This window comes from Lytechinus pictus, chromosome 3, assembly GCF_037042905.1.
Source record: "Lytechinus pictus isolate F3 Inbred chromosome 3, Lp3.0, whole genome shotgun sequence".
Lineage (NCBI taxonomy): Eukaryota > Metazoa > Echinodermata > Echinoidea > Temnopleuroida > Toxopneustidae > Lytechinus > Lytechinus pictus.
Window position 1 is genome coordinate 4,226,778 of NC_087247.1, and position 23,255 is coordinate 4,250,032.

The window sequence follows — 23,255 nt, forward strand, 5'->3', positions numbered from 1 at the left end:
TCTACACCATTTCTTTTCCATCAGCCCTTGCTTCCTCATTCTTCCCACCGTAATTTCTTTTTATTCCAACCATTCTTGTTTCATTTATGTATGCCAGACTGTAATATATCATAATTTGCGGAACAAAATCACATTTGTTATATATACAAAATATAAACTCAAGATCTAGGCTTACTTATGTGAATTTACTCTTTATTTGTTTATATATTTATAATTGCATAATTTATATATTTTTGTAATACCATATGTTAGTACAATGACCTCATTTTAAAATCAGAGCAACCTAAGTTAAACCACAGGATAGCACATCCCCTCCTTCCCCCTTCTCACCACTCTAAGTATAAATTTTGTTTTGAATCGAATTGACGCGTTTGATATGTAAATAATTATCATCTCTTGTTTTATGTTTGTTTATGTATACATATACTGTATTCAAAATATGTTGCCCTGTATTTCGTTCGTTTAGAACTGATAACCTGGGCATATTATTGTATTTGATTCCCTTTTTTACGAATAAAAGGTGATTAATAAAAAAAATATATATCTTTGCTCATTGTTTTATTCTAATCCTGTAGCTTTTTAATGTATAATCTATATTCTAAAATATCAATATGAATTATATATTTTTCATGAGAACTTTTACAACTTTTACTTTTGCAAAGCCATATCAGGCTTTTCCAAGGATATACACATGTATGTAATAATTGTGTGAATATATTTACGAGAATGGAATAAATAATATGATTGAACAATTTAAACCATATGGATGAGGAACTGGGCAATAGCATTTTCATATCGTACAAATAGGTCAGGATACAATTATACAAACAGAAGAGAGATAAGGAATTACCTGTCTTTCTGTTTCAAGCTCTTGGCTTCATCGAGACACTGAATGTAGTCCATGAGAAATTGCTTCTTGTTGAGGAGCTTAGAGAACTCGGACATAGCTTGTTTTATACTCTCCTGGGGTAGCTTAATGGTGGGTAAACAAAGACGACAGATAGAGAAAACACCAATAAACTGATTAGAATTTAAATGACTGATGAATAATGGACCGTATGGGCATCATTTCTACTTTGGCTCTGCTCGTCAGATTGAGCCATGATAAACTGGCATAAAATAATAGGAACTCATTGATTAAAATGCACTAAGAATAAATATAAGGTATAACAGATTTGGAACCCCCAAACTGCACCAAGTGATGCATGTCATAGCTTGCCTCTCGATCTAATGGCCATTCCAACTTAACTGATATATTGTCAATTATTTTATCAAAAGGTATGTGTATCAAGACTAGCTTACAGCACAGGAGTCTATTAAAGAACCTCACAGTGCAACTGACCTCCTCGGAGGACAGTCTCCCTTTAAATGCAGACATGTTGAAGGGATATTGACTAAAGTGAATATACATGGTACTTTAATTTTTCATCAAAAGGTATGTGTATAAAGACTAGTTTACAGCACAGGAGTCTATTCAAGGACCCCCACTGTACAGTGGACTTACCTCAGGATCACTGGTCATTGGCTGGACGTTGAGGCCCCAGAAGAGCATGTTCCTAATGTAGTCTGCTCCGCTGACAAAAGGCATACCAACTCCTTGAAGCTGCTCTTTCAGACCAGACATATCCCGTTGTAGGTCGTGAAATGCTGTAAAAGTAAAAGACAACGATTGTTGACTTAGATTTCTCAAAGAATCCAAACAAGGTTCAAGAAAAATTGGTATTATATCACCAAGTCCTGAATGAAATATTGACGATTCAAAAGTTTGAAGAGATTTGAATAAATCCTTAAAAAGTAAAAAGACATTCCGAAAGAATAAAGTTCAATCAATAATTCAATAAATCTTTGCTTCTTTCTTATCTACCTGAGATGAATCTGTGAAAAATATCAAAATGACAAATTGTCTTCATAAATAAGCTAATCATTAATCTTTCAGTTTTATGAAAAAGAAAAATCCAAATACAACTAAAGGGTTGATAATATTAGCTAGTGCATTTCAAGAAGGGTTTCTTTCTATGATCTTTGAATCATATTTTGTTTGAGCAGGCCAGGCAGGACAAGGTTTTGTCAGAACTGACTAGAAAACTGTTTTTCTTTGTCAAAAATACCTTTCCTTTAAAATCATTGACTACTAAAAGGTTTTGTGCAGGGATCACCAGATACCATAAATTGAAAAGCCAACACCAATAACCTCATAGCAACTGCAAAACCTGTTATGTAAGGTGTTCTACAATATTTTTTTTTCAAAGACTAACCTTCGGTTGCTTTGTCTTTCAGCCGTTCCTCCAATCTGATCAGAGCGCCCTCTGCTGATTTGAGCTTGTGCTGATGAACCCGTCTTCCATAGACCGAGACAGCAATGAGAGTGAAGACCACTGCCACGCCCACCAGAACGGCGATGACTGACACCAAAATAATCCTGAAATCGGAATCATGGAGGTAGCGGACTCGCCCCACGTTGAATTCCAGGGTGCTACCGTGGAAGACCTGTAGTGAAAGAGACGGAACCACGTTATCAATTGTAGCTGTAGCTGTAGCTCTGTGTCTCGAGCCTCCACAGGGAATGGATTGCAAGTTGCTTTGACCCAAACTTTATGAAAGCAATGAAATTAACTGGGTCAGTATTCTGAAAATTGTCAGACAAAAATTCTTGTGTCCTCTTAGTTACACCAAAATCTGTATCCTGAAAATTCTTTTGTCTATTCTTGTAACTTTCCTTGAGCGAGCATGATGTTGGAGCCAAAATATGCCAGAAGCTAAAAATGGGGCAAAAATTCTCTTTTTTTTAATTTCTCATTTGGAAAACACAATAAAATTTACAAGAGGAAGGGGGTTATTGTAACTGAATGTTGCATGCCATATTTCTCAGTCAACAATAATAATTTCTTGCTGGATCCCGCAAGAACATCTTGTTTTTAAAAAGGAGACATTCCAAAGATATTACTGAGATGATTTATAAGACTTATCAGCAATTCAAAGATCTCATTCAGGATGGTGAATCTTTTCAAAGAATATATGACTGGAGAACTGGAGAACATGGAGAACATGGTCGACAAACAAAAATTAATTTCTTTCTTTACAAATATCAATGAAACAGGGGAAACCAAAAAGATAATATTTTGCTTAAAACCTTGATGAAACAGTGGTGACTTACAATGACTGATGGGTAGGTCTGAGAGGTTCCATTTCGCTTGACCTGAGGTGGGGTGGGTGGTAAACGACAGAAGAGTGTCTCTGCTGTAATGCTAAGAACTTCGCAGACTTTATCACCAATCACGACGCGGACATCTGATTTACTCACTGCTAGATTCAAATCTTTGCCCTTTGGTTAAAAAGACAACATAGTATAGGTGAAGAACATTAAACAACTAAGTTAACATCTGTAGAGGGCAATCATTATATTTTAAATTGTGCCATTTTCATAAGAGACTCCCAGAAAGCTCAGTTGTGGGTGTGGGTGTTTCAGATGTAGGTGAATGCATGTGAGTTTGTATCTCTACAGTATACATGTGTTTGCAGAAAGACACAGGAGTTTTTATGATAAAATAAATCCTAAAACCCTCAAAAAAACAGTACAATTGACTGTTATTTGCTACCATTTCCTTTCAATTTTAATAGCCCTTTCATCATGGAACACAAAATGTTTTAAGATTTAAATGAACAAATAATAATAAAAAAACTCTTTTATCTCAACCATGGCATTGTTTGCTTCAGCAATGAATTTATCCACATTGTGCTGCGATCGACCAAAGAGAGGTAAATAGGTATCTCACATGAATACTAATCATTTAACATATTTGCCGCTTTATAATCGTCAGGCTACAGCCACGGAAATAATGACAATTATTGCCTTGAGTACTCTGCAGTGGATACAAGTGCTTTATAAGTTGCATTGTTATTATCATCATTATCATATTAGATATCAATACTCACATTTATCTTGAGTGTATCATTCCCATAGACCTCTTTAACATCAGTGAAGTTTTCATAATAAGGGTCTGGGAAATATTCAAAGGAATCACTGATGTTGACCAGATAATCATCCAGTGACAGCGCAAGGGAGACCTCCTCTGCTTCTCTCCTACGTCTCTTCTGATTGGTCAATTGTAAAGTGGGAAGACGAGGGCTGGGACAACCCATCTCTACATCACTCAGGAGGTGACATTCCTGTAAATGGGGGAGTCAAGCAGAGAAAAAAATTGATATTTTAGTAATGGGAGCTATTTTGTCTACAGGGCAATTTTGCATTAAAAGTAGTAAACTTTCTGTCTGTCCGACCCACATTTTTCTCAAAGTTTAGTTCACTTTACGAATTGCTCAAGCCATAACACTACTAAATCATTGCTAAATCAAATGAATTAATCAAGTAAGTAGGCATAGTGGTAGAAATTGATGGAATGCATTTTTTATGTAGTATAAAAGTGAAAATTGAAAAATTATCTTTCAAAGGTCTTTTAAACGATTTCACTGACATACATTTAGTAGATAACCAATCGAGCGAGGAATGTAATGACCCAATCAACAAATAAGTAGTTAAAAGGGAATGGTCAATCTTTTATTCCAAGGATTCATGTACAAAAAAAGGAATACATAGCTGTTTAATATCGAATCATCTCAGATGGGTAAATATGAAGCAGGTATTTGATTTTGGGTACAATGTCAAACATACCACAGAGGTTGCTCTTGTAGGGTCTCTTATGAGCGCAGCAATCAGTAAGGCTTCTTGGACGGTCTCAAACCCCACACCGTAAATGGTGATATTTACTCCACCCCTAGAAAGAGAAAGAAAGACAGATATATAGTAAGACAAAGAGAGTGTGTGTGGGAGTTGGGGGTAATTGTAAGTGCAAGAGAATAAAACATACAAAAGGAGAAAGGCAGGGAGGTAGGGAGGGAGGGAGGGGGAAAGAAGGAAAGAAAGAAAGAAAGGCAGAAAGGCAGAAAGAAAGAAAGAAAGAAAGAAAGAAAGAAAGAAAGGCAGAAAGGCAGAAAGGCAGAAAGGCAGAAAGAAAGAAAGAAAGAAAGAAAGAAAGAAAGAAAGAAAGAAAGAAAGAAAGAAAGAAAGAAAGAAAGAAAGAAAGAAAGAAAGAAAGAAAGAAAGAAAGAAAGAAAGAAAGAAAGAAAGAAAGAAAGAAAGAAAGAAAGAAAGAAAGAAAGAAAGAAAGAAAGAAAGAAAGAAAGAAAGAAAGAAAGAAAGAAAGAAAGAAAGAAAGAAAGACTTTTTTTTGACTTTTCAAATGAAAACTTTATTTACAAATTATAATCACAAAAGTCAGGTATATAATAAAAGAATAGTTTGACATAAACATTCAAATGAGATCAGGTTGATTACAAGCACAGAGTTATAAAACCAAATGTTAAATGAGCCATGCAATGCTGCCCTCGTTAATTGTAAAAAGTAATCTATTCATACACCATTTACGTAAAAAGGCATCAATATTAGAACATAATTTGTAATAAGTAAATTCATAGAGTATTCTGTTTTTGAGACGATGTAACCAAATAATAAGTGGATCGGTGAAATTTGAGGTACGGTACATAAAATAAATGGTACTTTTTAAACTAATAATAAGAAAATTAGCAAGCCGGATAACCTTTCTGTCACGCCCTCTGGCATGCGGAATGAGTGCCCAGTATAGGTCAAAATTAAGTTTGAGAGAGGGGAGGAGATTGTTCAACAGTCTATGAAGAAGATTGAGAGAAGGTTGGATTCCTTTACATTCGATGAACAGATGTTGAATGGTTCCTAGTTCTCCGCACCATCCGCAAAAAGAAGAAATGTCTGTATTAAGATGATGGAGTATAGTGAGCGACGGTAAAATATTGTGAAGGAGTCTGTATTGAATATCAGCCTCTTTTTTAGGTGTTGGTAATTGATAGATAGATAGCCAGTTCACTTTTGTAGATGGATCGAGAAATCCAGTATCATGCCAATGTGAGCTTGATAAGATTGTCGTATTATCTAGTTCTTTCCTGTAGATTCTGTAGATAGCTTTAGAAGAAGCAATAAGTCCATTTTCGGAAGAAGCCAGAGTGAAGTTGATCGGAGTAACTGGAGCAGACAATAGATCAGAGTATTTGTGTTGACAGCCTGAGTCATTAAAATATGTAGGGAAAACTTTAGAGAGTGCAGTTCGAATGAGTAATGTTTCACGTTCGATGAGACGCGATGATGGTTGTCGAAGTCCTCTTGGAAAGTTCTTTTGGAGACAGCTACTCTCAATCCAAAGACCAGTTGAGTGGTTTATCAAATGGCGAACTAGTTTCACTCCGCATGCCATCAGGCGCGTCGGAAAAAAATTATCAACATCAATTGCATCAATGATATGAAAACTATTTAAGGGCATGTTAATTGCATGGCTGAAAGAGAGGGATTGTGTCACAATTCGAGCTCCAGATGTCAACCAAGCTCGCAGAACTTCACTATAGTAAACTGGAAGACTTGTGTAAAACTTAGGATCAATTCTTGTAAAGAACAATTGGTAATCAAATCCTAATTTACAATACTGTCTCAGAAAATGAGCCATAAAGTCGTTTACTGGATGAGAATTTAAGGAAAGAAACCGTTGAATAATCGAAAATCTGTAAGTTAGAACACGAGCTTGGAGACAAGCTAGCCCCAGCCCTCCTTCGTCAGGTTTTTCATACAACACTTCTTTCTTTAACCAGTGCCGCTTATTTGACCAGATAAAATTCACAATTAAATTCTGAAGTTCGTTTAATACATTTTCAGGAGGAGAAAGAACTGCAAGAACATGAAATATTTTTGATGCAGCGAGCTGGTTTGCAATCAATACCTTGCCTTTAAATGAGAGTGAGTTCGATAAACGAGACCACGAAATGAAAGTCTTATTAAGTCTTTCTTTACATTTAATCCAGTTTTGTTTAGAATAATTAAACGTGTTCCCTAAATGAACTCCTAAAAAGGGGAGACCTTCACTATTCCAAGAAAAGTTGAGGGGTTTATCATTCCGCCCTTTCCAACGGCCGACCCAAAGGCCTTGTGATTTTTTTGTATTTAAACATGCAGCAGAGGCCAGACTAAACATATTGTAAGTTCGTTCAACTAATTCAAAGCCAGCATCGGCTGTGACAAATATCGATACATCGTCTGCATATGCAGATACTACACAAGGTTTGTTAAAAGCAGGGATATTTAATGCATGATTTGACACGTTCTCTCTTAGTGAGTTCAGGAGAGGCTCAATGGCGAGAGTATATAGCAACCCTGATAGAGGGCATCCCTGTCGTATTCCTTTCTCAAAGGGGAAAGGAGCTGTCAGGGATCCACACACTTTAATGAGGCTTTCAGCCCCTTCATACAAAATTCGTATATAGGATATAAAATGACTTCCAAAGCCCATGCGTTTCATAACATTGAATAAATAAACGTGATCTACATTATCAAATGCCTTTTTCTGGTCCAAGTTCAATACAGCCAAAGAAATATTATCAGTGTTTGCATAGAACAAAATATCTCTAATGAGATTAATGTTGTCATAAATAGAACGACCGGGGATACAATAACTTTGGTCTCTTCCAATAACATGATCAATGCATGATTTTAGCCTACTGGCAAGCAGCCTAGCAAAAATTTTATAGTCTGTGTTGAGGAGGGAGACGGGACGCCAATTTGAAATATCAGCGAGGTCTCCTTTTTTGGGGAGTAAAGTAATGACCGCCCTCCTAAAGGAGTATGGTAAAAATCCAGATTCAAGAGAGGAGGTAAGAACTTCGAGAAAATCATCTTTGAGCATGGGCCAAAAGACATGATAAAATTCAGAGGTAAGTCCATCGATACCAGGAGACTTATTTTTACCTAGCTGCTTGACAGCATTATCAAGTTCTTCTACAGATATTGGATTCTCAAGGTCCTTTGATAAGGACGGATCAAGCGTTTTGATATTTACAAGTAAACTATTGATGGCACTTTTGTCAGTTGGCTTTCGAGTGTAAAGAGATTCATAAAAATCCCGAACATGATTTTTTATCTCAGAAGGGTTCTCCGAAATACGTCCCGAAGCGAGCCGAATGCGGGATATACTTTTTGATAAGGAATTCGTTTTTTCTAAGTTAAAGAAAAAATTGGAGCATGAGTCTGTTTCATTTGTGTATTTAAAGCGAGACCTCACAAGAGCTCCGCGTGCTTCATTTTTCAGTAACGAGTTTAATGCATTTCTATGCTCGTCGAGAGTATATTTATCTTGTGGGCTAGATTCTTTTGCGCTCTGAAGTTTATCAATCTCCTTGTTAATTTCTATGAGAGCTTGCCTTTTCCTTTGTACTATTTTTTTACTATACATTTGAGTAATTGATTTTATATGAACCTTTCCGAAATCCCACCAAGATGCAAGATTCGGGAAGTCATTTCTTTCTTTTTGCCAATCTGACCAAAAAAGACGAATAATATCAATGTAACTTTCGTCTTCCAAAAGGGTGTTATTGAAAATCCAATATGCACTTTTTCCTTTAGCCCGTATTGGGAATTTCAAAGTAAGAGAAACTGCAGAGTGGTCAGATAAGGAACAAGGTATAATTTCACACGTATGAATAGAAGAAACTAGACACGATGGTACATAAAATCGATCTAATCTAGACTTTGAAAAGCCATGTGCACTGGCTGGATTGTGCCGTTGCCAGGTAAATTTCTTTTCATTTGGATTTAGAAAACGCCATGCATCGCAAAGAGAAGATTTATTCAGAACATTTTGCAAAGCCGTAACAAGTTTAGGTCTGCGTTCTGTGAGCGTGCACAAACGATCAATGGCAGGATTTTCAGTGCAATTAAAATCACCCACAATCACAATATTATCTTCGCAACAGGTGGAGATATGACAATTAAGGGCATTAATAGCTTTAATTGCCATTTCATCAGATTGAGGAATGAGTGTGTTGTATACATGATAAATACAGTTATTATGGGAGAGCTTGTTATACAATATATAGCCATCAAAAACAATAAAAGTAGATAAAATATCGACTTGAGAATTATTGACCAAAGTTGTCACTCCTGACCCTCGAGTAATACCGGGTGAGCAAAAAGGTTTATGGGACCAGTTGCTCCAGCAAGGATTGCTATCTTTAAGGTGGTAAGTTTCCTGTAAAAATACAACGAGCGGGTTGCATTCAACATAAACTCGGAAGGAGGCGTTTTGAGTTTGGGAGGAGCATCCTCCGGTGTTGAGGGTCAGCATTGACAATGCCATTATGGCTATAGCAACTTGAGCGTACGTAATGAATGGAGAGAAGGTAAAAAGAAATTAGCTCTCCAGAGTGCTGATCAATTTGTATATCCTCTGCTGCATGTTACGTTTTACTAGGGGGCTGTTTTTCAGGGGCTTTAATTGTTTAACTAGCCCTGGAATATTTGATGTATATTTCCGTGCAATCTGGGCAGGCTTTTTCCGCCCTTTCACGTTTGATAGAAATTTCACAATTTGGCCTTGGGAGAGGGGGCCTTGAGTCAATGGGAGTGCATCTTCCTTCGGGATATCTTCATCCGTTTGGGCATCTTCCCAAGTCATGGAGTCAGTGTCTGTAGATGAATCTCCAACTGTGGAGGATGGGGTAGGAGGGATATTGGGGGTTTGGGAGTCAAGGACTTGTGTTAGGGTTGGAGAGTCTACGGTTTCGGTTTGGGAGGAGGGAGCTTTCCTGGCCACTTTCCGAAGAGGAGAGGGGGCCTTCAGTGTAGTAAGAGTAGTATTGTTTTCGTTTGATTCGGGTGTTAGTTGCTTACGTTTTGAAACAACTTCAGAGAAAGTTCGGACAGGTGATGGGGGAGTTTTCCACACAGGCGAAGGGCACGCAGAAATAGATTTGGGGGGAGGGGACTTGGAGGACACGACTATGGGCGTGGTAGTTGAATTGCTGGACGGTTGAGCAGGTGATGTCAGAGGTATGTGCAGTGGGGAGGATTGAGGCTTCCTAATGCGCGAGGGGGTGGCTGAGGTTGAAAAGGGCCCACGATCACGAGGTGGTAAACTAGGGAAATCAAAGGAGGTGGGTACAGGTGGGGCCATTGTAGTTGCCGCCAAGGGGGGAGGTGATGGTGGCATGGGGTCCGAAACCGTAGTGAGAGGCGGGGAGGATCCGCGCTGGCGCACTCTCGTGTCATTTGAAACTGGGGCAGCGTTTGTCTTTGACTGATTAGTATTTGTGCTTGTTTGAGGTTTCTTACAATTGCGGGAAATATGACCAAATTCACCACAGTTAAAACATCTAACTGACTCAGTTTAAATAAATACACGATAGTTCATACCTGAAAACACGAAATTAATGTTATCTGGAAGTGTTGTGTTAGGTTTCACTAACACTTGAACGTGCCTTCTAAAACTCATAATATGGTTTAGACGCTTGTCTTTAAATCCTAGAGGTATTGGTTTGCAGTCGGACACAACTTTGCAAAAAGGTGCTAGATTTTCAGTCAAGACAGAATTCGGTAGTTCTGGGTATACATTAGATAAAATGACTCGAGTAGTGGGCCGTACAAGGGGGGTTAGTTCAAGAAAGGCCCCCTCATACTCAAGGCCTTGTTGTACAGCATTGATAACAGCTTCTTTGGATTTTAGGTACACAGCTATGCGACCATTAGAGATGCGAGAGGCAGATATTACGTCATTAGCGGGTATCGTTGTAGTAAAGACATTGATATAAGATTGTATCGTTACATTTTCAATAGCTTGAAAGCTTACACCATTGTGACGGGTGACATTTTTAAAATGTCCTACATTGTTTAACAAAGGGCCAGCTGCACTTGTGGTACGCTGGCCCTGTACACTACGTTGGTTTGCTTGACTGGCCATGTACGAACCAGTCTAGAAACCTTACAAAAAATAACAGAAAATGTGTTTAAAAAACACTAAAATTGATAAACCTGACGAAGGAGGATCGAGTCTATATTAATCTATAACCCAACACAATTTTAATGGTACAAAATCAAGGACCAAATGGTCATATAAATCAGTGAAAAACCAGAAAAACCGGAGCTCGAAAAAAACACAACTACCTCACGAAAGAAAGAAAGAAAGAAAGAAAGAAAGAAAGGCAGAAAGAAAGAAAGAAAGAAAGTAAACAGAGATAGGAATAGAATAGGAGACAGACAGAAAGAGAGAAAGAAAATATAAATAGGATGGCAGATAGGCAGAAGTGAGACAGAAAGAGAGATATGAATAAAAAGACAGAAAGAAAGAAAAAAGAAATGCAGGAAGTCAGAAAGTGATATAGAAACAGAGAGAGGAGAAAGGGATAAATACAGAGAAAAGATAAGAGAGGAAGAGCAGAAAGTTAGAAAAAAAAAACAAAAGGAGAGGGTAATAGGAAGGTAGACAAAAAGTGAGAAAAGGAGACAAGAAAGAGACAGTCAGAAAGGGAACAAAAAAAGATAGATACAGAGCAAAGGAGAGAGAGATAATAAAGAGGAAGAGGGAAAGAAGGAGCAACAGAAAGGGCAATAACATGGAACATAAAGAAGTAACATGGAACACATGAAAGAAAAGAGAGTGATAAAATCTCTGTAACTTGCATCTTTCATCATGGAAATAGACAAACATCGTTTATCACCCTGCTTTACAGAAATCTGACTGTAAGTAGAGTCATCATTCATCCATCATTTATTCATCACTTTACAGAGTTGGTGCTGAGGTTATGACTGCAAATTTTACAATCTTGTCAGCAAAATTTCACCTTCAACGATGGATGGTGGATTATTCAACAGAGAATATGGTCAAAATCTCTAGGCAAATTTACGAGGCACATTAATAAGTTGACGTGTGAGAAATTATTTACACATCCTTTCCAGCCAGGACATGATTATCATTATGTTTTCATAAAAATTAAATGATAATGAGTAGTTATCGAATAAAAAGTCTCCTTTTTTTCAAATCAACCATCAACACATACTCTATTCGATGAAAAATTCATCAAGATAGATTTAACCACTGAATAAGCTGAATATAAGTGCACATAAAACATGAAATTTGTAACATATCTTTACTTTTTGTTTTATTTGGGGGCTTTTCAGTTGTTCTGTTTTGTTTTTTAGTTTTATATGTATCACCCTCCTTTTCAGGAGCTGGATAACTTTTATTTCGGCCCCCCCCCCCCCTCTACATTTTTCGCGATATATCCACTGCAAGAATTTTTTTGCCTTGCCACTCGCTGATTTTTCACTTTCAAGTCTCAGGCAACGTTTTGAGACCAAATTTGTGACGTCCGGGCATGCGGTTATGAGATTACACAACATTACGTAAGTACACATCAGACCAAAATTGCTCAAAAAAGTTATGTATCATGGACAAAGTCAATTCAAAATCTAAAATTTACAAATGAGTGATTATTCTCACTTTTGTTGACAACAGTTGTTTAATTTGATGCTCTTTATGACTGAAATAATGTCCCCAATGAATTTTATCCAAAAAATAAAATAAAATAAAAAGATTCTCTTTTTACATGGATAAAAGATGGATTTTGGTAGTGGAATTTTTTCCTTGTTGTTAGGAAAGCCATAAAGAATATTTTCACCACAAAGTAGCTTTCTATGAGCTTTATTTAGTGAATTAGAGCAAGGAGTATGATTTCATGAAAAAATGAGCATAATTAATTGAAATTTAGAAAAAATCTGAAAACTATCAATTGCTGAACTTGTCAGATCTGGCAGCTTTCATAAAATAAAACTATCCCCAGTTCCTTTGTAGGCCTGGATCTGAAACAACCGCTTGGTTCTACTTACGATACAATGGACTTGGATGTTGATAATTCCGCGAAGGTGGGGTTTGGTTTGTACGTGTACATCTCCTGTGAATCCCTTTCAGCTCCATCGAATGTCAGAGTCACCAGACTAGACAGGTTCTCTGTTGCCCTACCAGTCTCACAGCTCACGAAGGTATCATTGATAGACCTACAAAGGATTTATTAAAAAAGATTGATAAATTAACACCTACATGTATCATGCCACTGATGACAAATTCCTCCCCAAAAATTGACTGACTTATGTTAGGCTTAGGCTTAAAATGGTTTGATATTTTTTATCTACACAAGTATATAATGACTATCTTAAAAAATATATTTGTGCTCATTTTATCCAGGAAAAAAATATCAAAAGCTAATATTTTTCTTAATGAAAGTTGCATTTCGGACAACTGCTTCAAATGCAATGGCATGGTAGAGATAGAAACGTAGGTGTCTTTCTTTTTTAATGGGGGTTCTATGAGTCATGAGCTAAAAATAATTGGTACAGAAATGGTGCCTTTTCAAAAGACATACATCAAATTTCTTTCTATAAAAAAGAAACATATCTTCGGCTGTTTTCATAAAAAGTTGCAATTAAAGTAACTCTACAATCAATGTATGGTTGGAATGTTATGGTTTTGAGGACATCCTTCTACAAACCCAATAGAATTTCGATAATATGCACACCCGGGCCCGGTTTCATAAAGGCTTACAACTATGGTTACTTTGCCAGTATTGCAACTACCATGGAATCCTTGATTGTGATTGGCTGCTGAGCCCATGCATTACCATTTTAGTTGCCACAATGGCAAAGTTACAATAGTTATGAATCCAGTGACCGGGTAATAGTAATTGTGAAGCGCTTTGAGCAGTCGTACATTGATAAAGCGCTATATAATAAAAGCCAATTATTATTTATATTATTATTATTGTAGATCTTCGTGAAACAGGCCCCAGATTATGATTAGCACTACTTCCTTCATGAGGTATTAAAAGAGTTAGAATATATAGAATTCTATGACAGCTAACACAGCTGTCTTCACTCACATGATATCACAAGGAGCATCACCGATGGATGCTGTGATGTTACTGCCTGTATTGAGGGCGGAGCCCGTTATCATGACGACCGTGCCTCCGTTGGCGATACCCGACGACGGACTGAACCCGGTGATCTCTGGATCCTGTTCAAGACAAGAGAGAGGTGGTGTAAGAGATTGATAGGAATAAGGAAGGAAGTAGGATGAGGGAATGATTACATAATAAAAGAGGATATCTATCCTGGTGAAAATGCCAGTACAAAAATCTAATTTACAGTTTGAGAATTGATCAATTTTCCGAGTTAAAATCAGTCAAATGATTGCACAATCAAAGAGGAATCTATCCTGATAAAATGTTCAGAAAAATTAAATGCAAGAAGACAGGAAATGACCAGCAAGAGAGTGATCAAATTCTCATTCCAATTAATTCAATCCAATCCTCCAATCCAATCCATTCATTGCAGTGAATATACAGGTAGAGAATAAAAGAAAATATAACGTTATAAAGCCCCTTTTTAACCGATCAGAATACAAGATCCTCTACGTAAGGTATATAACCTGACTGAGGGTATTGGGTGAAAATCCCAGCCATGGTGTAATTTCCTTCAGCAAAAAACTGATCCACATGTACTGCATTCAACCCACATGAGTTACATGTGTACACGGCAGGATCAATTCCTTGAATGCACCAAGCACCTTTGAACACCTGAAGGTAAGGCCTAGGCAATATATAGTGCTCAACTGAATAGATATCTTGATAATCAGCACCTCATAAATGCTATAGATTGTTGTTAAGACTTACACGGTATGTAAACCTGACTGATCCTGTACTCTCCAACAAATTATTCTGAGAGTCTCTGACGGTCACTCTCACTAAAACCTCTCCTTCACCAATCCTTGCTGAGGTCAGGCATTTAACTCTGGGATTTGAGAAATATAAGATAAAGAGCAATTTTTCAAAAACAGAAGGATCAGAGCCCTTCAAATGCAAATTATATGTATAGGAACTACTGAAATATAATGACACTGTGTAACATGATTATTCAAAAGTAAATATGAGATTAAATTCTAGCTTAAATCATTGAAAATAAGTTAAATGAAACAAGGTGTTGATATCAGAAACTCAATTCGGTACATAACAATGTAGGTAGTCATTCATTTAAAGGGGAAGTTCACACCGTCATAAGGTTTTTTGAAAAATACCCGAAAAAATTATGTAAAATATTGGTGAAGATTTGAGGAAAATTCATCAAAGATAATGAAAGTTATTAGAATTTTCATTATTGATTTGTGATGCCATATACCCATAGCTGCCCATATGTTATGTGACGTAAAATGCATAAATTTCAATTCTTAATGGTTCGTAATGACATAATTTTGTTTTTCATTCAGGAGTGGGTATTGAAATGATTTATCTGTTGATGCACTGAAGGTACAATAATTTTTTTTTTTCATTTTTTGAGAATATGACATTTCATTGATTTACTTACTACAAGATATGTGGGAAAGCTGCTTAACTCGCATATGACGCCACTAATCAAAAAATGAAAAAATCTTTTTTTTTTAAATCTTTGATGGATTTTTCTGAAACCTTCACAAATAGTTAACGTTTTATTATTTTTTCTGTTATTTTTGCAATAAACTTTTTGTCAGGGTGAACTTTCTTTTAATCATTCACATTTTTGGAATGAAATATATATCTTATTTCCTTATGAAATTTCTAATATTCAAGTGCTTTTTTAACTTCACAAGCAAATGAAGTAATATCAAACATGTCTAATAAAATATCACAGCTGGTCATAGATAAACCATTCACTAAAGGTAGAACTATTTAAACTGGTGTTTTTTAAATCTGATTTTACTTTAATATACAAGAAACAAGTTCAAATCCTATCCATGCTAGACTACTAAAATATTCATTTGAGCAGATAAGAATTGACAAAAGATTTCCATTAACAAATAAAGTTTTACCACGCAAAATCCTCAATATACACATGATTCCCATATAGCTTAACTTTAAAAGCCACATTTTTGTACATAAACTACAGCTTAAAAACATAAATATCTACAGGAAGACATTGAAAGGTTGAATAATAGAACAGGAAAAGGAATGTAACTTTGAGGAAATCTCCCATCTTACCTGGAACCCACCCGGTAGCTATCCTGTAAACCTGCAGGGTTGCAGGAATGCTGACCAAGCATGATAGAAGCAATATCTGAGAAGCTTTGTCCAAGGTCGCTACCGATGATCTCAACCAACGTATTACCCTCTATGGGACCCGACATAGGGAAGATCTGAGGATGGGGCAGATAAAAAGACAATCATTAAAGGTCAAGTCCACCCCAGTATATTGTTGATTGGAAATGATTGAAAAATCAAACAGGCGTAATGCTGAAAATTTCATCAAAATCGGACGTGAAATAAGAAAATTATTACATTTTAAAGTTTCGCTTATTTTTCACATGACAGTGATATGCACAACTCAGTGACATGCAAATGAGACAGCCGATGATGTCCCTCACTCACTTTTTCTTTTGTTTTTTTATTGTTTGAATTATACAATATTTCATTTTTTTCAGATTTGACAGTAAGGACCAAGTTGACTGAACCATATAGTATTTATATTATATTGGATGGCTCAGAATGAAATACAAGAAATATTCCAAGAGTTCGGGAAAATATTCCACGAATCGCAGATGAGTGGAATATTGGCCCTAATGAGTGGGAAATTTCTGGTATTTCATGATATAACGCCATCCAATATAATTATTATCATCTATCCCACCCCACCCCCCCCCCCCAAAAAAAAAGGGAGAAATTTGATTTAACCGAGTCATATCACTTATCACATTATGCCATTATCACTTCATAGGATCAATTTTGGTCGTTGACATGCGACTTGCACGTAGTTCATTATGACGTCATAGAGCGTAGTTGTGCTCTATGCTGCGCATCGCATTGATTTCATTGTTGTTCGCGTTGTATATTTCACGCATTCGCACACTAAACTGTTGAATAAGCTCTCATATTCAATAGCTAATTTTGTAATTATGTGAAATTAACCGAAACTTTAAAATGTCATAACTTTCTTATTTTACATATGAATTTTCAGTGTTATGCTTGTTGGATTTTTTATTTTTTTATTCAAATCAACTTCTTGTTGGGGTGGACTTGTCCTTTAAACAACCACAACTGTATCAATGATGGAAAACCAGAAGGGATGTTGGAATCATCAAAGATTAACTATTTTGTGAATGAAAATATTCAAATTGTTGGCCTACAAATAAAAGCCAAGGTATATTTCAGGTTCTTAATTGAAAATTGGCACCCCTCTAACTAAACTTTTTTTTTTAATTCTGGAAAGCTTTTATTATACCCTAGAGAGATCAACAAATGTATTTGATATTGCAAATTCCCTGATACCACATGAATATGAATACCATTGCCCCATGGCTTAGTGTTACTACTCAAAGGAACGTTTGTGAATTGACCCTTTACTGTATCAATAAAAAATCAAGATTCCCATAGACTCTTGAGAAATCACATACACCATAGGCATCCCCACCTATACCACAATCCAAAGACAGATATAGTCACTCTTGGCAGAACCTGTCAAGAGTAGATCTGTTTAATGATACCACACTATTGATTCAACTGGGTATTCAGAGCAATCCTTGATTTAGGCCCTTGAACAATCTACAAATCTCTTTCAAAATTTGGAGATTAACAGACACCATAGACATTCCTAAATACACTTGCATTATGGGGGTTGTTGCGTGTACCTGTAATCCAAGCTACATGCGGAAAATTCAAAACTGATGCAGAGGTTTGAGGTTCAAGCCCTGGTCACGTCTCCTTTATGATAACATTAAATGTTGTTCCTAGACCAAAATGATTATATCCGACTGATAAACATCTGTAAAAACTCAATTACACATTATGCCAAGTGATATAAAGTCATAACTGACAGAGTCTAGCAAGAATCAAACCAGACTTACCCTTGAGACCACTGGACCAGGACAACTTTGATTGGATCCTTGAGGGATCCAGGAATCTCCTTGACATTCCGGAGATTGGCGGACACCGCAGACAGTCCCGCACCATCCGCATCCTAAACCAACCGGGGTGACCTTGGGAGACAGGCATCGGCTACAGCTATCTCGCTCAAACTCACAATTGTAGAGAGTGACTGTAGAAACAAGCAATGCAAGGAGTTCAGTAGGGTGATTCCTAACAACTAAACTCAATCAATTGTTGGATGCTGTAGACCTATTACATCTCATAAATTGATTTCATCTCACATATTGATGTTGGATATCATTAGAGACACGCACAGCAATCATTTTCAGATCAACCCTTCTACTCTCCTCATCCTCTTGCCTTGACTGTCCTCTCCTCCTTGAACCCCAACCCCCTCCCCCCCCCCCCACCTTGATCTCAAAGGCCCTTCTAAGGTGGGTCCAGTTCAAACCCATAACCGATTAAAAACACTTATTACAGAAACAATAAGTTGAATTATCTGGATATATGATATAATATCAGTTGAAAAAATTATAATGGCTAATCAAAGTAAGGAAAATATAGCATCATTTAAATTTCGAACATGGTTTTTTTTTTCAAAATAAGTATGCTGTTGTAAGAATCCATACCCAGTAAACGTAATAAAAGTGTATAATAGAAAATATTTTCTTTAAAAATCATTTATTACCTGGGACCCTAAAAGCGTTGCAATCAACACATCTTGATTTTCAACAAATCAAAATTATGCATTTGGGACTTGCTCTTGATCATTTTGATTGTGATTCAACACAATCTTTTCTGCAACAGGCCCCTGGTTTGTTACATTTCCCCCACACTTAAACTTTTCTAAAAAATGTGTTGGATCTTACCATTGATATCACTTGGTGAGTCAATGTAGAAATTTCCATTCCAACGGACGGACACAGGCACTTCTAGTTCCAACACATCAGTATTATATGTATACTGCAAAGAAAGATAAATATTGTTGTATATTATATTCATTTTGCCATGGTTTCTCTTATATTTGTTCAATTTATCATTCTTGAAATATGTCAAAGAGAGCACCAACCAGTTTTTACTCAATAAAGCATACTCATTGAATTGCATTAAACACACCATCCTGCACTAAACAGTTTATCATGTGATTGTTTTGCAATAATGATGATAAATTTTCTTGAGTTTTTTTTTCAAAGAAAAGGATCATATTCCACAAACATAACATTTTTAATGTGAATTTGGTAATGTCATAAGAGAGACTTAATTTCTAAACCTCTTCCTTTTCTTCATCAGGAAGTACATCCCACTGCTGCCACCATTATTAGGCATATTCAGAGTCACATCGGTAGTCTAGTTCTAGACGATTTCAATCGAATAATATTTTCGGGAGACAGGTTCTCGGTTTTGCATGCTCACTCGGCTTGGCGTACTCACAGGATAGAGAGGATACACCGGAGAATAGAATTCACACCGGCGATACCTACTCCAGATTGACAAATGCTATTTGTCAGTTTGGAGTCAGTTTCATTGGTGTGACTGTAGCCTAATTCATAACCAGTCAAAGCCACCGAATGGCACCACGTTAATGTGAATAAAAAAACATTGAGCTGTAATATTTCTGGCATGTTATTAAGAGTTAATATTGGAGATATTGACAATAATGGCGACAAGGTTGCATGAATAAATGAGTGTGAACAATAAACATAATTTATATTTGAATTCATTCTACCGTGTGATTTCTCCACACGCCAGAAAATTTATGCATTGGACCTTTCACACAATAGAGAGACACACAATGGCCTTGAATACAAATATGTGATCAAAATAGAGAGAGAGAATGCAGTCACAAGTTTCATTCACCTCCAGGAGGGTGTTTCACAAAGATTTAAGTGTGACTTAAGTTGCACTTAAATGCCGAAGCGTACATGATAGGCAACGCGCGATCTTATTGATAAATACGCATTAGTGCGCATCCTCATGACACGCTCTGACCAATGTCGTCAAGCTTTTCATACCGTACGCAACTCGGTATTTAAGTGCTACTCTAAGTCATACTTAAATCTTTGTGAAACACCCCCCAGGTCATTGAGCGCCTGGCTCCCAGGAGATGGGAGGCTTGAGGGCCCTATAGCGATTCCTCCTTCACATACGGCCATGATCACTGTAGTGGAATGTTAACGAGACTGTAATTACCTCAGCCCCTCGTCCCCCAAGATAGCAAGGGCATTAGACACGCATGAAACAGTCTCGACTCATCCCCATTAAGACATACTTGGGCTATTAGTTGAAATACCCCAATTAGGGGAGTGTAATTAAGGAGGAATGTTTGAACATGCAGGTATAGAACATTCACAGAGCAATAATAAGAAGGAAATGCGAGTAGGAAGATAAATTTGATTTGTTGGTTAGCTTAAGACATGAATGGAGTTTATATCGATGCTAGTCATTTAAAGCATATTTATGGCTTATGGCGACATCCAGAAGCACTTGCTTGGAAAATAAACACAAATACAATAACTTTAACTACAAACTAAATTGTAAAAAAGGCAAGCAGGAACAATTTGCAGGTAATGCCAATGAACTCCACCAAATGCTTTAAGGTTGTCATAATGAAAATAATGTTGGTGGAGTGATCAAAATGATTACTTGAATTACTTGAATTTCTTTGCTATTAAATATCCAGCTGCCTTATTAAGCGAACTGGTGAGACTGAAAAAAAAAACACACCAAAACGTCTGTCCATGGTCAAAATATTATGAAATGAAAGATGAAAAACAATGAATATTCTTAGGTACTCTGATAAAGAGAATCTTCAGTTGAGTTCCACTGGTGAATAGCTAGTCACAAGGGACAATGAATCGTTGAATACAATTGTATTCCAAAAACTATTATTCTATCAAATACACAAGTAATTGCACTCACTTTTTTATGATAATATAAGCATATTTATGGGGGTAATCCAGTGATTGAAAAATGTACAATAGTTTGAACTTGAGAAACAGTAACAGTTTAATCTAATTTTCAAGTAAGAAAACCTTCTATGTAATTCAAGACACTTTTATAATCACCAACAAGTGATATTTTCTAATGTTATTGTATAAAGACATTATTTCTTGATTTAGCTTGGTTCATATAATAGACATGTTTTCACAAAATGAAGGTGACAAAGATATATTACATCCAAAGACCCAATCCAATGAAAAATAAAACTAAAAGAATCAAGGAATCTTTAACTTTGGTATGGTACAAATTAAAATATCAAACCTTGTATTCAATAGGTTATATAAGGGCAAACAATGTGTCCAATTTGATGCATTTGTAGTTTGGATTACAAATAGATTTGAGCCAAATAGCCTTATGATTGTGATTATCATTGTGAAAATGGAGAGTCCCTCAATAATTATTATTATTATTATTATTACCTATCTGGGTATTTTTTGGGGGTGCCTAATTTCAGAATTATTAACAACTGTTTTCCAAGGCTTGAAATTTACATCATACAGCTATAAATCTATAATAAGTACAAGATTCAATTGTAACAACGTGAAAGATTTAATATGATTTACATTAAATAAACAAAATTTAAAAAATCATTAAATAGCACTGTATTATGTACACATACATGGTGACAAAAATATGAAAAAGAAAATTTCAAAAAGAAACAAAGAGAAGGTAGGTGTAACTTGGGTTTAAAAAGTAAGATTACTACAATATCAAATATATCCATTTAATGTGTTACTTCTGAAAGATCTTTAAAATACTGACACATCCTTCTACAAACATTGTGAAATAGAAAGGATATGGGAGCGATAGGAAGGAAATAAAGAAAGGACCAAAACAAAAAAAATCATATTTCTAAATTTTAAAAATAAACTTGTAGTGCAGGTCATGGCTACAGATGGTATAGAGTTTAGTAAACAGATGTCACAATCATTCAATGACTTTCCTGAAAAAAACAAACTAATTATGAAAGTAATCACATGATAAATGCATTTATGAATAATGTACAAAGTATCACAAGAGCAAGAAAGATCATAGTTGGAAACTGAGATAACTGACACAACTTTTGCAACAATTTTTCTGGATATTTAGCGGGTGGGGGGAGGGGTAATAAAGCAATGTTTACATATCTAAAAATGTTTAAAGAAATATTCAATAATGGTATAAAGGAATCTTACCCTCCTGGCTGTGCAGATAACGTCTGTTCTGTTGATGACAACTGCAGATGTGACCTGCTCCCGGCCCTCATCATCGTATACAACACACTCAAAATCTTGAACCTGGATCCCAGCAGAAATGGAGATAACATATGAACAACTGTTATTAAAGGCACTCAAGAAATGCAGCACAGGTTGCCATAAGGAATGAGTGAGAATATAATAATCAAAGGGAAGCCCCATTTTCACGGGCTAAAATTTTGTTTCCAAGATGTCTTCTCACTCTTATCTGAGCTACTACAACACGTGTAAGCTACATTTGATGTTTGCTACATGCAGTACTGTATTGGTGAATATTCTCATAGTTGGGTTTGAAATCTGCAAATTTTGTAAGTCAGTACTCACAAATATTTAAAATTTGATAGTATGCCTATTTATGGGAGTGAAACATCACAGAAATAATATAATCCTCACCTAGAAATTCTCCTTGCTCTGAATCTTCGACATAATATTTTGTGGATTTGAAAAGTCATCTTTGAAAAGACACTGTAGCACTGATAAAGTCCAGATACATTCCATGTTTACACCGGACCTAGGCTCAAAGGGTTCGTCACATGACCCATACGCAGCGCAACAATTTTGACAATTTTAAATCAATCAGTGTGATCCATGTGATGTGTCAAAAATCGCTTTTCAGTCCCGCAGAATCACAGGTTTCAATCCACAAGCTGTGTGGAACTCCTCTATTTTACGTGTGCAAAGAGAAAGCCAAATATGCATGACGTAGGTCAGAATCACTTTACTGTTTAACAATTAATCAACGTATACCTACTTATCTAAATACCTACCTGTCTTGCAAAGATTTCAAGAGAAAATTATCTTCTATCGCTCTTTAGTGTTTGACATCTTACGATGTGAACACTAAAATTATACTCTGAATACAAACCCAGTGGCAAATTTCCCACATTTGCGTCGTCAATTCTACTTCTAATCATAATCTGCAGGTTTTTACGTATTATTTGGGTATAAACACATTCACAGTTGCTCTCCAGCGGTGTTCAACCCTACCTGAAAATAAGACACTCAACCCAAGTTACAGTGAAAACACAGTAACAATTATACAAGCATTGACCCATATTTTTAATTTAAGATCTTATCAGATGTAATTACACATGTATGTCTTACCATAGATGGGAGATTGATAGCTTTCAGCTGAAATTCTCTCTCCAAACCGACGGGAATTTGAATGGCTGATGTTACAGGTAGAAGCTTGGCACAAGATGATGGTCCCTTTACAAAATAAGTATAATAACC

At 36.2% G+C, this 23,255-nt stretch overlaps 1 protein-coding gene across 1 annotated transcript in view; it reads right to left on the reverse strand.

The window, feature by feature from the left end:
• The window catches only part of LOC129257961 (plexin-A4-like), a 53,539-nt gene that overhangs the window by 20,729 nt on the left and 9,555 nt on the right, over positions 1-23,255 (reverse strand). Inside the window, exons 3-16 of the mRNA XM_064097899.1 lie at positions 23,127-23,231; positions 21,963-22,064; positions 18,657-18,750; positions 17,766-17,956; positions 15,907-16,061; positions 14,569-14,686; positions 13,777-13,910; positions 12,731-12,898; positions 4,670-4,772; positions 3,934-4,167; positions 3,155-3,322; positions 2,256-2,487; positions 1,505-1,647; positions 851-972 (exon numbers count right to left, since the gene is read on the reverse strand). Of these exons, the coding sequence (XP_063953969.1) occupies positions 851-972; positions 1,505-1,647; positions 2,256-2,487; positions 3,155-3,322; positions 3,934-4,167; positions 4,670-4,772; positions 12,731-12,898; positions 13,777-13,910; positions 14,569-14,686; positions 15,907-16,061; positions 17,766-17,956; positions 18,657-18,750; positions 21,963-22,064; positions 23,127-23,231 (2,069 nt within the window). The remainder of the gene's footprint in view (positions 1-850; positions 973-1,504; positions 1,648-2,255; positions 2,488-3,154; positions 3,323-3,933; positions 4,168-4,669; positions 4,773-12,730; positions 12,899-13,776; positions 13,911-14,568; positions 14,687-15,906; positions 16,062-17,765; positions 17,957-18,656; positions 18,751-21,962; positions 22,065-23,126; positions 23,232-23,255) is intronic.